General features: G+C 44.5%; 2 protein-coding genes across 21 annotated transcripts in view; one reads left to right on the forward strand and one right to left on the reverse strand.

Moving 5' to 3' along the window:
• Positions 1-3846: 3846 nt before the first annotated feature.
• atg4c (autophagy related 4C, cysteine peptidase) lies at positions 3847-9655 on the reverse strand. Of its 2 annotated transcripts, XM_003974374.3 has the most exons (11): positions 9418-9649; positions 9183-9283; positions 8732-8815; positions 8383-8613; positions 7296-7626; positions 7112-7182; positions 6410-6600; positions 6239-6317; positions 5395-5471; positions 4796-4915; positions 3847-4526 (listed from the first exon to the last, which is right to left on the reverse strand). In XM_003974374.3, the coding sequence occupies exons 2-11, from the start codon at positions 9235-9237 to the stop codon at positions 4359-4361; spliced, it is 1407 nt and encodes a 468-aa protein (XP_003974423.1). In that variant the 5' UTR covers positions 9238-9283; positions 9418-9649; the 3' UTR covers positions 3847-4358. The 2 variants fall into 2 exon arrangements, with proteins under 2 accessions (XP_003974423.1, XP_029683482.1); XM_029827622.1 differs by lacking the exons at positions 3847-4526; positions 4796-4915 and adding an exon at positions 4932-5250 and having other exon boundaries at positions 9418-9655.
• A 610-nt stretch (positions 9656-10265) lies between these two features.
• Positions 10266-14180, forward strand: part of dock7 (dedicator of cytokinesis 7) — a 28731-nt gene continuing 24816 nt past the window's right edge. For all 19 annotated transcript variants that reach the window (XM_029827612.1, XM_029827606.1, XM_029827607.1 and 16 more), the window contains exons 1-8: positions 10266-10407; positions 11866-11965; positions 12820-12995; positions 13123-13191; positions 13316-13445; positions 13543-13755; positions 13915-14000; positions 14079-14145. In XM_029827612.1, coding sequence (XP_029683472.1) covers positions 10370-10407; positions 11866-11965; positions 12820-12995; positions 13123-13191; positions 13316-13445; positions 13543-13755; positions 13915-14000; positions 14079-14145 — 879 coding nt within the window. In that variant the 5' untranslated portion in view covers positions 10266-10369. The remainder of the gene's footprint in view (positions 10408-11865; positions 11966-12819; positions 12996-13122; positions 13192-13315; positions 13446-13542; positions 13756-13914; positions 14001-14078; positions 14146-14180) is intronic.

The raw sequence follows: 14180 nt of genomic DNA on the forward strand, positions 1-14180 counted from the left end.
AGAGAGAGAGAGAGAGAGAGAGAGAGAGAGAGAGAGAGTTCCATATTTTCACTGGACAATGGGCGACTCATTGTCCACTCAAGAGTTTCAGAACACAAAATGGTCATCAGGTGTATAATTTTTTTACAATTCTAATTTCCGAGGCATAAAAAGGTTAGATTGCGCCATTACATTGACTGTGAGCACAGGTGCTGATTAAGTTGATTCACTGAGGCAATTAGAGCAAGATCCCCTTTAATTACTGTGGCTTTTATTGCCACTGTGTGATAATGGTGCAGAGAGCCTACAGGAAGTTTTAGATGGAAATGGAGATGGCAAAGTATCACATGCAGACAGAAGCCTAAAGGATGGAACTATAACACACACACACACACACAGACACACACAGACACACACAGACACACACACACACACACACACACACACACACACACACTTGGTGTTATGAAGCAGGAATACTAACTGAGCACTGCAGAGACAGGTGTAGGTTCCAACCCAAAACATGTACGACTGATGGAGTGTGTGTGCGTGTGTGTGTGTGTGTGCAGTGAAGGAAACGCATTCCTAAATTCATAGCATGTCCTGCCACACATATTTACACGCAGCGACAGCCTGACACCCTGCTAACCCCCACCCTCCTTCGCACATACGCGCAGCACACTTGCCACCCTGAGCAGCGCAGGCATGCAATAAGAAACAAGTCGACAGCTACGCAGCAGGCAATATCCCCTGCCTTCAGCCACGGCGCACCTTTCGGATGCATTTGGTTAGTAAAAGCTGACAGAGGGCTGGCTGCGCCTCAGAACTCAGCAGAATGAGGCTTTCCTTTGCATCCTGAGATGGCGCCGGTCCGACCAAACCGCTCACACACACGGGAACCCGAGGTTTGTTCTGTTTCCCTGTCAGGAATCAAAAAGGGGACTCGTCTGTCACCCCCAGGTTTACTCCAGTGCCCTTCTTGCTTGGTTTGGGGCCTCTTCCGTGGCGCAACCTCCTCAGGAAGAGAGGAGAACTCTCATCTTAGCTCATGTTAAACCTGACTAAATGATGTCACGGCTTCACTTTCATAGAGTCCAACAATCCAGGTCTCATCAGAAGTTTTGGTGTGCAAAAAGTGGTCAACAAGCAGAAAAAGAACGATCTAATTTAAGTTTTGACGGCAACAATAATCCCAACCATCACTCTAAGGCTGATGGAACAGAGAGGAGATTCGGCTTCTCTGAGTCTTGATGGCCATTTAAAAAAAAATCAACCTTCCAACAAGGTCAAAAACATCATTTTCATTGGAGTGGACCTTTGGACTAACACGGGTAGATGGCATCCTCACCGCACAGCCCTTGTAAAGCTCTGGCACCGATGCTACGGAACATCACATCTGGTTTCACGCAGAAGACGCGTGAGACATGCGATGCCTCAGCACTTTTCCAGCAGCGAGATGGGGAGGAGGTGAGCCGGCGGAGGCAGACAGCTGGAGACAAGCGGGCGGTTGTGTGGACAGACCTGGGACTGAATGCACTCTGGTGCAGTGCCGGCGGTATTTACGCTCCGACGGCGGCGGGATCTGGGTGCCGGATATATTTAGCGCCTAGAGATATCACAGCGAGATGAGATTTCAAAGTGAAGTACCTGTTTGAAGATGCATAGCATTCCACAAGGGTGGGCTAGGGATACATGGTATAAATCTAGCACCCCCTGCACCTGGTGTGAAGACGTAGGGGGGGTGTGACACCTAAGATTTAGAGCGACTCACACACAAGACACACATGTGTAAACTACACACTCGCCCTTATAAATTTACACACCCTTGATGAATGGAAAAGCTCGGACACTCAACTTCTTTTCCTTTTTGTTAATATAATTCTCTTGGGTGTTCTTGGTGCCATCCATCACAGTCCTGGTGCTGGCTTGAGGAGCTTCTTGAATCTATAGGGTTGCAGGAAAATGACAGATTTTCTTGTGCATCTTTGGCATGAAGGGAGCAGATTTGAGCAACGGCAGAGAAATCTGAATTTATCTGTGTGTTTATGGACCCACGGAGACTTTTCTAAACCAGGAATGGAGATGACAGATTGTCCAGGACCTTCTTGCATTATATATGGCCTCACTCATCAATTCCACTGCAGAATTAATAATCAGGGACGCTTGTATTCATGGATCTACTTTGTTCTTGATTTTTCATAAAAATAATAACCATTATACTCTGCAGTGGAACTACCCCCCCCCCCCCAAAAAAAAGAAAGAATCCCTCCTCTATATTCTGTTATAGTCTGAGAACATTGAAATTCATCTCAGATCACATCAGGGCAGTAAATCCAGAAGGTCCCCTTGTCCCATGAACGATGTTATCAAGTCTTCACCCCAAACACAGGTGGGATCTTAAAACATTAGGAGCCACACTGTTGCTATCTGAGGGCCTCGTGCCACAAGCAATTTCCTCCACAGGATGACGCCAAAATAAAATCTTTATTGGTCTTTGCAGAGCCTTTACATGAATGCCCCCCCGACACCCGTCTCTGACCATCCATCCATCTGTGGAACAGCAGAATCACCATCATAGACGCCCTCTTTGTGGGGAATCTGCGCGGCTGCAGATGAGATTTTCAGGAATCTGCAGTGTCAATGACATTTTCGGCCTGCGTTTAACAGGAAGGCATATTGTACGCCTGTGGATGTGCTCAGCTCGGGTTTTGTGAAGCCGCCGCGCCCTCCCTGTATCTCCCCTGAGCCTGTGACTTATTAATCAAATATTCATACATTCCCCTTAAATACAGGGCCAGCACAGACAATCCTCAGAGCGCTGCGTGCCCCCCAGCACAAGTGCTCTTTCATGTCTCTGACAAAAATCCCCAAATGTCCCATTCCCCCCCCCCCCCACCCCGGCCAAATCAAGCCTTCCTTTTCCCTCACATCTTCCAAAGTTGGGGAATGCAGCTGCATACTTGATGTTCCTGCCGCGTCCACACAGCTGGCCGACGCTCGCCATGAAGGAAAGAGACGCGGACGGACACACGGATCATCAGACAGCCCGCCGGAACGACGCTTTCATGTGTTTTGCCACTGCTTTATCCATGGTAGCGAGAGGAACAAATGAGGGATTCTTCTGGGCATTCTCACCCTTGCCCCTTCTCCATCACAGAGGGGAAATTTCCTGCCTTTAATAAGGGAGGCCCATCATAAGGCAAGAATTTGTATTGTGGATGAAAACAGTCCAGAATAGCTTGGACTTGCATGGAAACAGAGCTCTGCACACAAGGATATTTTCTTTTCCTCTACAGAGGAACACAATTGCCGCCAGTGTCACCGGGTCACATTTTTTCCAGTCCCTGGTTAATGGGCTGTAGAGATGGTTAGCACGTACGATTAGTTTTAATCTACAACATTTGACTGGGAGCAAAATAGATTGAATATATTTCAACACATCGCTGAGGTTCGAATCTAGCGGTGGAAATGAGGCAAACATTCATGGGGCTCAACAGTTCTTTCAGTGGACCCAAATGGAGCGACAAAACAGATTTTTAGTTTGCTTTTTAATTCATGCAAGTGTGCAGGAGTTGCAAATACTGGAAACTCCTCAGGTACACAGAACCACCGCCTTTATTAGGGAGCTAATTGAATAGTTCGATAAAAAGAATCTATCATCGGAAACACGACGTGAAACGTTAAAAAGTTCCCTAAATTATAAATGAATCTGTGAATTTATGACTGATTTGGAAGTTTAACATAGTAAATCTCTGCATTTGTCATTATTATGGCCTGGTTTGATACATTTAAGCAGATCATATGATCTGTTTCTCATGGTTTCAGCTGACTTTGTATCATTTTTGCAAGGACTTAACAGTACAACAATTATGTCAAAAGTTATTTATTTCTTACATTTAGATCATGAAGAGAAGGACATTATCTGTGTTGTCTGCTCAACTCCTGTGAACAGACACGAGACAGGTAATAACAGAATATTTGTCTAATCCCTATCTACTGATGAAATGTATCAAATACAAATTAAAAGCTTGAAAACTTGATCAACTTGCAGTTAAGCCAACTTTAAAGGCACAAGAACAACTTTTAAATACCCTTTAAGGGCTTAATACTTTTACTGAACTAATAACCATTTAATCTAATTATTCCTCTAATGTTTCTTCAATGATAATAACACTGATGAGACAGTCAGTATATTTGATTAATGTAAAAAAATGAAGGATAGAAAAACACATTAGGTCATTAAATTAAGTTAAAAAAATCTGACGTTTAAACTTATTGCTACGCATTTTAAAAGAAGTTTTATAACCTTCATTGTCAAAATGTGCTTGGGTACGAGGCAGAGTAAAATGTTCCTTTTCAGTAGTCTTTAAAGAGCGCTATCAAAGCAGCACGAAGTCCCCGACGGTGCTGCCGGACCTCCGTGGGTCACGGATGAACGGCCATTCTCTCTTCTCTGGAGACAGGGAGGCTGACAGGTCATAGTCCCGACCGTGCCCTTGCACGAAAATGAACGCTGGGTATTTCTCTTTAGCTGATGGCTGCAACAGCTGGAACAGAAAAGACATATGACAATATTTGTGCTTACTTTGCCACCAACCTGTTAATAACAGGTCATTTAAACAGAAACAGAATATTTAGAGCACAAATAGGAATGGTGCAACTTTATAGGCGAAAGAGATAAGTCGCTCTAATTCATAGATAAATGCTGCCACCTAGTGGACATGCATGAGAACAATTCCACATTAAGACGGAGAGAAGAACTTCCCTTTAAAACAAGGAAACTATCAGTGGAGTGAAGAGCATGAATTTACTCTACCTCAGTCAGCTCATGTTTGATTCTCTCAAAGTCTTGTGCACTTCTAGAGTAAAAACCAAAGGTGCAGCTCGGGTCCATCTTGGTGAAAGGCATCTTCTTTGGAGAGGGACAATGAAAGGACTGGACAGAAAGACCCCATGTCTTTTAGAACATGCTCCGCACGTTGAAAGAGCCAGATAATGCACAACAACAAAGGTGCACACACACATACACACACACTCTGTGGCAGCGAACAAGATGTATTCCACATTATTTGGGGAATGAAATCCTATTTATCTGCTGTCACACCGTCCATAAATCTGCAGCTCATGTGTTGTCACGTTGTATACCACCGCATGCAAAAGCATAAAACAAAGTTGCTGCGCTGATTTTTATGTATGGGCCCTGAAATATTCAGGCTCTCTGTACCTGATCTGATGTTTGCCATATTTCTCCTAAGTGGCAGCTTCGCACAGCTGAGCAGCAAATAAATCAGAAGAAAGAGACTTTGTAATTGGTCTGAGGGCTGATTTAAGATTCATGCCCTTAAGTACTAACAGAAACTATTAAATTCACATTACAGGGGCCGCCGTCAGTTCGTCTGTGTAATTTGGCATTACCTGGAGAGGGAAATCGCTGGTGCTGACATCCACAAAAGACTGACAGTAATGAGGGTCCATGTAAATCAAGCTGTCATCTGCAAGGACAAAACAAAAGACAAGTTATTCAAAAACATCAGATTATTTTAGAAAAAAAACGGGCTTCTCTTCAATTTCTATGCAGAGTAGCTCAAAGTCACTCGCCCCGTCTACTTGTGTGCATCAAATATGCCTCCCAGAAGGTTGTTGCTTTTTAATATCCACCAGTGCAGATTAAATTCCGTATAATCAGATGCGTTTGTGCAAGCACATTCTTTACGCGCACAAAGAGGGGTTGTCATTTAATTTTTGTGCGGGGGAATTACTTTTACAAACATGCAATTATATTCGGCCATTTGCATGTGATAAATGCAGCCCTGAGCGCCGCCTTGGCAGGAGGAACGTATGGCTTGTCATTTAGACATCTTCCACTACTGTATTTCAAATTGGTAAAATGTAAATGCGTAAATATTGACTGCCAAGATGTACAACTGAAGGTTCCTCCTAGCTCCTGAAGGTGATGAAGAGTGGCTCACTTTAAGGCTTGGGGGGAATTTAATACACGTCTCCTATGGAAATCAATTACAGCTCACAACTTGGGAGGGTTACTTGTGATAAATGGCGAGGCTTTGATAGGTCACAGAGAATAAAGTGAGCTTCGCTTCACTTGCCTCCATTTTCACTTCTCTCCATTTCCCTCATGCAAACAGGAATACATTAACTTACCGTGTCTCTTCATATAATGAGAGGAGGTTATGCAAAATAATCGTTTTCAGACCCCAACGGCTCGTTGTGTCTTTCTGTTTTACACTGAGCCAATACCAACCTTGAAATCCCACAAAGTAGCAGGCCTGTTTGGGCTTCCCCCCAATGATGCCTATGCAGTAGTCCAGACTCAGAAAGCTCTAAATGGAGAAAGGGACAGGGAGGATTTGCCTTTGATAAAAGCACAGGCATGTCGCTCTTTTAAATGTTGCATTGTTCAAGCATATCTCACCTTTGCGAGGTTAAAATAATCTGGATTCGTCTTCTCGCCGCCCAGCCGCACCGGGACGAGGATGATGACGGCCCGGCTGTCTGGAGAGGCTGAAGCTGGCTGGCTGTTGTGAGAGGATGAAGTCACATCAGGCCTCTCAGCGGCTGCTGATGCTGATGCTTTGTGGCTGTCGATGACATCAGCGCTGTACACTGGAAATATAGACGGCGGTCTTCTGTCAATTCTTTTTGTCCTCATTTCATGAGATGTATATTATCAGAAATGTCATTTATTGTGGTTGAAAATTTCCTAATTCGTTTTTAAAAAAAAATAAAATGCTTTTATACTTAATAAACAGCAATTTTTTGTCTTATTCTGCCATTACAATATGCAGCAGAAGTCCTTTTTAGGCAACAAATAAGCACAACCGAGCTGTCCAAGTTGGAGTCAATAAAAACAGAACCTATATAGATTTTTAAAAAGCTGCAAGAAGTTTGTGTTGTTGTTCAGAAATAATTAACTGAGGGATGAGCTGAACAGATGAATATGGGAGTGCGGAGCTAAATCTTTTAGCCTGCATTATACTTATATACTGATATAACCCAGGCAGTGAGGATAAGGGTCGTGTTTTGAACTTGAGAACAGAAGACTCCTGCTGCTGTGAGAAGGGGAGAGACAGTCAGCGTGAGTGCTGCGGGCTGGGACCAGGCTCCTCGTTCTCACCTGTGCAGTCCTGCGAGACATAAGAGGAAATACCTGCGAGACAAGGGTCCCTCGCTTCCTCAACAGCTTTCCTTAGAGCGGTAGGAGATGGAGAAAGGAAGGAATCAGGTAAAGCAGGGAGATGCTAGCTGGAGGATTTATAAACACTAATTTTGCAGGCGTCTTCCTAATTAGCCAGACTTACTTGAGAATGTGTGCCACCACAGCAGGCCCGTACCATTCCCCTGCCCGTTTCCCCATCGCCAGGCCCAGGCGGACCATCCTGTGGAGGCCGAACTGAGCCGACGGGCTGTCCCCGAACCAGGACACCAGAGTTCGGTGGAAGCCCCCGTCCGTGTGGACGCCCGCTTCCTCACCAGATCCTGCGACCTGCCTTTGGGACACCACGGGGTCAGAGGGTCCAGGAGAAGCTTGCAGAGAAGACTCAAGAGAGGCCACCAGGCGCTTCGCTGCAGAGGTGGTCCACGTCTCTGTGTCCAAAGGCTGCAGTGACATCGCCCCTGACCAGGTCCAGTCTAGGGGGGAGGATACACTACTCTGAGGTTTCATGTAAAATACTTGGCAACAGAAATCACAGCTCCCAACATAAACCCAAGGCCTTGCGGTGGAGGACAGGAGCCGCCTACGGCCTTTCCAGATAATTATAGGAGGAAGGCAATTACAGTAATCTTTTTGACCAGATGTTTAGTGACAATCCTTCAAAAGTTGGGCAATTTAGCTAAGAACAGACAGATGACTGTCCCATTCTGAAAAACAAGTGTCCCGGTATCTCACTCCAGCAGGACCGTACAAAAATGAGAGCCGCAGGCAGTAACGAGAGGAGTGTCCCGGCTCGTAAAACAGGCCAGATTAAAGTCCGAGGCATTAACAAAATGACCTTGAACCAGAAGTGAATTAGAGGGAAATTGATTAATAAATATGTTTAAGTGGCCCTTAGTCATTTTATAGAGAACTATTTCATTCGAGGCATATTTGAGGTCTGACAGAAGAACAAGTTTTAAATATTGTTTTCTAAATGACTACATTACGCTGGCAGTCATCTCATTATATGGACCCATTAAGTCTGGGACACTTCACAGTCAAAAGGTCTCGCAAAGACTTGCGGGATTCATTTATGTTACACGGCTCGCATCAACTCATTTAAATGTGTACTTTTGGGTAAAAAATTAGGAAACTCTTAAATGTGGCTAGCCATGAATTTAAAAAATATATTGCGACGTTACAGTTCGCCAAATTACTGTCCGCGGTTCCCCCATCGCTCCTCCGCTCACCTCTGCCCAGAAAGTGAAGAAGGAGGGCCTGAGCCAGCATCATCTGCCCGGCTCTCAGCATGCAGCCCCAGCCGCAGTCCGAGGTCAGAGAGGAGCCGGGCAATGGGGGAAACTCCTCTCTGTAGGTGAGCCAAATCCGGGACCCAAAGTCTCTGCGGAAATCCTCCACATTACCCATGACACCTTCCTCATCAGAGGCCTCTCGGCAGGCTTCTGTCTGACCTTCATCCTCTGAAACGAGCGCATCAAAAAGGGTTGACATGGCCGAACAGGACGAGCTTGTGTGTGGTAAACAAAGGCTTTAGAGGAGATTTCTGTGAGCCTGTATTCTTTTATCTTTTACACGCACCTTCGGCTTTAAAATGGTAACATTTTCCAAGAAGAAGGACCGGGGAATTTCTGCTGAATGATGTCTTTGGTTTCAGAGCCCAACCTACACACACACACACACACACACACACACACACACACACACACACACACACACACACACACACACACACACACACACACCATTCAGTGTTTTCTAACTCAGTAATATTTGCACCTACAAACTTCTTTGCAAATCAGAGTTGACACCATAACACATAATTGTTTTAAGATATTCTAACCTGGTTTCCTTTAAATGTTTGATTTGTTCAATGTTCTATGAAAAAAAAGGGCATAACACTTTTCCAACCTTAAAACTGCAATGCAATTTACAACCCAGTTGAGAAAATAAGTCCTTAAGTGCGATCTATAAAAGCAAGCAAACCAAAGTGTGTGTGTGTGTGTGTGTCCGCCTCGAGCCGATCACTTACTGTATTTGACATTGTGCCACACTGACAAGAACTTTGTCTTTCCTTTCGTTTCCATTTGAGCCAGAAGGGCACGGGGTCCATTCCCACAGCGCTTTCAAACTCTGCCAGCGAACAGTTACACACTCAAAACGGCGTCAATTTACAAAGCAAAAACCACAAGTGCCACAAAACGGTTAACCACCAAGAATGTTTCACCGGCTGTGCTTGTACTGGTGCACGCAGAGCAAACTGTTACCTTAGAACTTCCTCCATACGTGCGTGTTTCACATCCACAGTCACAGGGCGAGACCGTTGGAAATTGTAGCGTAAAAATATCTTCAAGTGCATTTAAATGAATTGCATGGTCTGTCGTTACGTCCCCACTTTCGAAAACCAGAAATTAACATCGTAATCTTTATCCAACGTTTAGATGGAGGAAGTGGAAAACGCGGGTCACGTGATCTCGTGTTTCCGCCGGTGACCATTACTTCTCGAGCCTGGGACTGTGGGGGCTTGTTTTTAACCAGCCATGCACGAGCGGGCGGTGCTTAATAACTCCCCCTCCTGAACTACGTTGCGGACGACGAGCGCCCGGTTTGTTTGTGTTGCGCCGTGCTTTGAAATAAGCGCCACTTATTTCTTATGGCCGCACTGACAAAATAAAGCGCCGCAGGCACCGTTTAACTTATTGTCTCACATTACTGTCAGTACTGCGCAGGGAGGACTCGTTGTTCATGACCTCTATCTGTTTTTCATAAACTGAGACTCAACAACTAACCAAAAATATGCACGTCCATAAAACAATCAGGCACTAACGTAACCTCTTGTGGAGGAATTAATCTTATTCTGTAAATGGGCCAGAAATGGGCCAGTGTGTCCAAACTGTACTTGAAAAAAACTAAAGAATAAAAAAAATTGACACTGTCATTTCATGTGTGTTTTCATTCTCATTTGCAGTGACTCGGAGTGGCCGATATATAAAAGCCCCTTATTTATCTGTGCTGTATTCGACACTTTTGCTGAATAATGCGCAGCGGCTTTCTGCTGGGTGTGTTCTCTTGCGCAGCACTGCGGTCGGGACGGTAATGCTTCCATTCTCCTGTTTTCCCTGTGGTCGTAGTGAGTGGAAAAACCAACGGCGTCTTCCTCAGCAGCCTGCCTGCCTGCCTCCCTGGGAATCCCGTTAAAGCACAGTAGCGGCCACTGCCATGGCTGAACGCCGCGCCTTCGCCCAGAAAATCAGCAGGTAAGGCCTCGAAACCCTCGGCAGTTTTGTGGGAGGCTGCGTGAGCTTTCTGTCTGCCTGCGCGGTGGTCAGTCTCCGTCATACCATTACTGTGGGACCCCAATGAAGGAGGCCCAGCCAACGGAAGCCTGGCCGCTCCAAGCTAACCGCTCGTTAGCCGCATCAGCAAAGATGCTCAGACCCACCCAGACAGCCGCAGACGCAGCTCGCTGCTTCCCCCTGTCCCGTCTGTTTAACGCTAACAAAGAATAGAGGTGAAGTCGTTGTTCAAGACGTGTTGTAGCAAAAGGGAATTCAGCTTTTTTGAAATATTTCGGTTTACTGTCAATTGAGCCTGTTTTTTGGTTAGCAAGCTATCCTGCCTGGTTGCTAACGACAGGCAACTGGATGTGAGACAACTTGGTGTAGCTGGAATTTATACGAAGTGACAGAAGATGTTGGTGGTTTAAGGGCATTAAGAGCGAGGACAAAAGTCTTCCTCAGAGGCTACCAATGGCGATGTTATGATCCCTTATCCGCTTCTCAGACAGATCAAAGTAATCTCTTTAACAAAGGGCTTTGTGCTAGCTGTCAATTACGATCATCCCAGATAGATGGATGTATAGATGATGTCTACTGGAACTATTAACACCCCCGATATTTGTCACTTACAGGATTAATTGGGCTTTTTGGTGCAGTCTAAGCTGGTGAACCTACAGAATTTCTGATGAACTCAATGTTCCCTGCTGATTCTCTGCGTTTTTATTCAAAAATGCAGATTTTGGCTGCAAAATGCTCAAATTAATGGGATTTTTACTGACTGCCTGTAAGTCACAAATGTTTGCATAAAAAACATATATTTCCTAGAATTATACAATCATAGGGGAGTGGAATGTTGTATTCTGATTTCAAGATTTAAAACAAATAACATTAAGTTGATTCCAGAACACGAGAACCATTTGTACATATAATATTAATGCTCATACTATTGACATGGTGGCCGGTTCCAGTAAATCCAGTAAATTGCATCCCTTTTTTAGCCTGTTATAAACCTAGCTCATCATTTAAAATGTAATTTTTATATAATATAGTAGCAGTTGAATGCTTCCTTTGTGGTGAAATCTTTCAGTTTTGAACAATATTGTATAATATCTCTCCTAGCGTAGCTTTTTGGTGTTGATTTCAGTGTCATATTATGATATGTGATCACCAGCTCGACACATCGAGCTGGTGACACCACAGAATCATGAGTGCCAATCCTGCTCCACCCAAGTCTTTTTCACTTGCCATGATTAGGTCGGGACTCTAACACCTAGTCCTATAGAGAAGTCTATTTACCATAATCGAATCTGCTTGAGGATCAATCGGTCGGCCATCTTGATTCGCTGTGGTTAATCATGCTCGCTTTAGCTGGAGGATCTCTGAAATATGATGACACTCACCTGCCTTCTTCCTTCTGTTTCACTCTCTCTTTTACAGGACTGTGGCAGCAGAGGTTAGGAAGCAGATAGCTGGCCAATATGGTGGTTCACCACAACTCTTCAAAAACCTCAATGTGGGGACCGCAACAAGCAATACAGTGAGTCGTCTCCAACAGCATCGGCGCTCGACCTTCGCGCGATCTTCTGATTGCTGTCCAGTCACGCTACTTCGTGCTTCAGTTGATACATTCTTCCTCTTTCAAACTCTCTGCCTCAGGCTGTTTTTAAATGGCTGTTTTTAATGTCAGTGTGCCACAAGGCGTCACTGTTCCTACTTTTGAAGACTCTCAATACCGCCATGTCGGTAGAAAAATGCCTCCTGTACCCATGAAGCATACTTTCTGTATGTAGCCGCACATTTCTTTCCATGAAATAACTGCATGTGAATAAGAAACACATTTGAATATCTATTTCCCAAGGTTTCAATAACATTGCTATAATAGTGTATCACTCTGCTTTTAATCTGCATCTTTGGCCTGGATGAAACTATAGAAACATTAGTGTCTTTAGAGTTTTAAACACTGTCTGTGAGACCAAAAGTGGCCTTATTTAATATGTTGGAGGCTTGTCATGATGAGGCACAATACCGGCACGCATGTCTCCCTCGCTTTAATTAGTTCACAGTTTGCTTTAACTGGGTAAAGTGTTTGTGTTCTGCAAGTAGGACAAACAAACAGACAAACACACACCCATCTGGAAAGATTTTCCTCGTCTGTTAGATCCTTTCACTTCAGCAAAGACGAAGCTGACTTCTAAATCAATTCTTTTATTCTGTATGCTCATCCTAAAATAACAGGGGAAGTTGTGCTCTAAATAGCATTTTGCATCTTTATTTGTTGTGTGAATTAAACGACAGAAAAAACACATCTTGAAATAAATACTAATAACTATTCGGACTACTTCCAACTTTGTTTTTCCTGACATTTTCTTAACCTTCCTCATTACCATCAAGGTTCCTCTAACAGAATCAGTTGAGCCAGTGGATTTTGAAGAGTATCTCATCACTCACCCACCCATTGTGGAATCAGGCCCCCTGAGAGATCTGATTGAATTTCCCCAAGATGATATTGAGGTCATCTACTCACCCAGGGAGTGTCGCACAGTAGCACAAGGTGTTCCAGAGGAAGGGTAAGATGCTCTCAAGGTCTTAAAACTGTCAATAGTTGTCGTGTACGTCCAGTCAGGGACAGATTTAAAGGATTATTAAAGTTTGTGCCCTCTAATTCCCATTTTCTTTTATTCTGTCTTCTTTCAGCGATACTGATGCTCATGTCAGAGACTGCGTCCGGTCCTACACAGAAGACTGGGCTCTTGTCAACAGAAGGTAAGAATCACCAGAGTAGTTCACATTCTCTTTTTTAAACCCTCTGGTTTCTGGTTGATTCTTTTCTGTGAGTAATGAAGGTCACTAGTACTAATGTCTTCTGACTTGATGCATGCTCCCTCAGGTACCACAAACTGGGTACGGGCTTTAATCCCAACACCTTGGACAAGCAGAAAGAGCGTCAGAAAGGTCTGCCTAAACAAGTGTTTGAGGCTGATGAAATGCCAGAAACTAGCACCTACCAGGATGACCAGGTTTCTAATCTTTGATAATCTCTGGGGATCATGTAGCAGATTCACACACACGTCAGCTTGTGAGTTGTTGGGGTTAATTGTGGCGGTTGTGTTGTAGGACGATCTAAAGCGGAGGTCCATGTCCATCGATGACACCCCTCGTGGCAGCTGGGCCTGCAGCATCTTTGACTTGAAGAATTCCCTCCCTGACGTGCTCCTCCCGCACCTCCTTGACCGCGCTCCAAACGAGGAGATAGACCGGCACAACGAGGACCAGCGCAAGTGCCACCGCAACCGTGAACTTTTCGCTTTGTACCCGGCCCTCGATGAGGTGGAGTTTACACACTACATCAGAGTTTTGCCTTTAACTGAACTGAATTTGATGTATCTTTTGATTACAACCATTGCAAGATTGAAAAATGAATACAAACATTTACTCTGGCCCAGTAAAGTAGTCTCATCCATCCAAGGTCATTGTTTTTGTGTACAGGAGGAACCCATTGAACGCCACTGTGTGCCTGAAGTGCCCAAAGAACACTTTGGCCAGAGGCTACTTGTCAAGTGCTTATCCTTGAAGTAGGGCTTAAATACTTCATACCTCCTATTTTCCATTTGCTGATTTTCTGCTGACACTTTTTTGTTCTCTTCCTGAAGGTTTGAGATTGAAATTGAACCCATATTTGCAAGTTTGGCCTTATATGATGTAAAGGAAAAGAAGAAGGTAAGCTTTTCGGCTTTTCTCAGTATGGGTCTTCT

Source organism: Takifugu rubripes, chromosome 20 (genome assembly GCF_901000725.2).
Source record: "Takifugu rubripes chromosome 20, fTakRub1.2, whole genome shotgun sequence".
Taxonomy (NCBI): domain Eukaryota; kingdom Metazoa; phylum Chordata; class Actinopteri; order Tetraodontiformes; family Tetraodontidae; genus Takifugu; species Takifugu rubripes.

Coding starts and splice junctions, on each gene's coding strand:
- atg4c (XM_003974374.3), bottom strand. CDS start 9,237: ATGGAAACGAAAGGAAAGACAAAGTTCTTGTCAGTGTGGCACAATGTC. Junction 8,614..8,731: donor TTACCATTTTAAAGCCGAAG/GTGCGTGTAAAA, acceptor CGCTCGTTTCAG/AGGATGAAGGTCAGACAGAA. Junction 4,916..5,394: donor CCAGCGATTTCCCTCTCCAG/GTAATGCCAAAT, acceptor CTTTCTGTCCAG/TCCTTTCATTGTCCCTCTCC.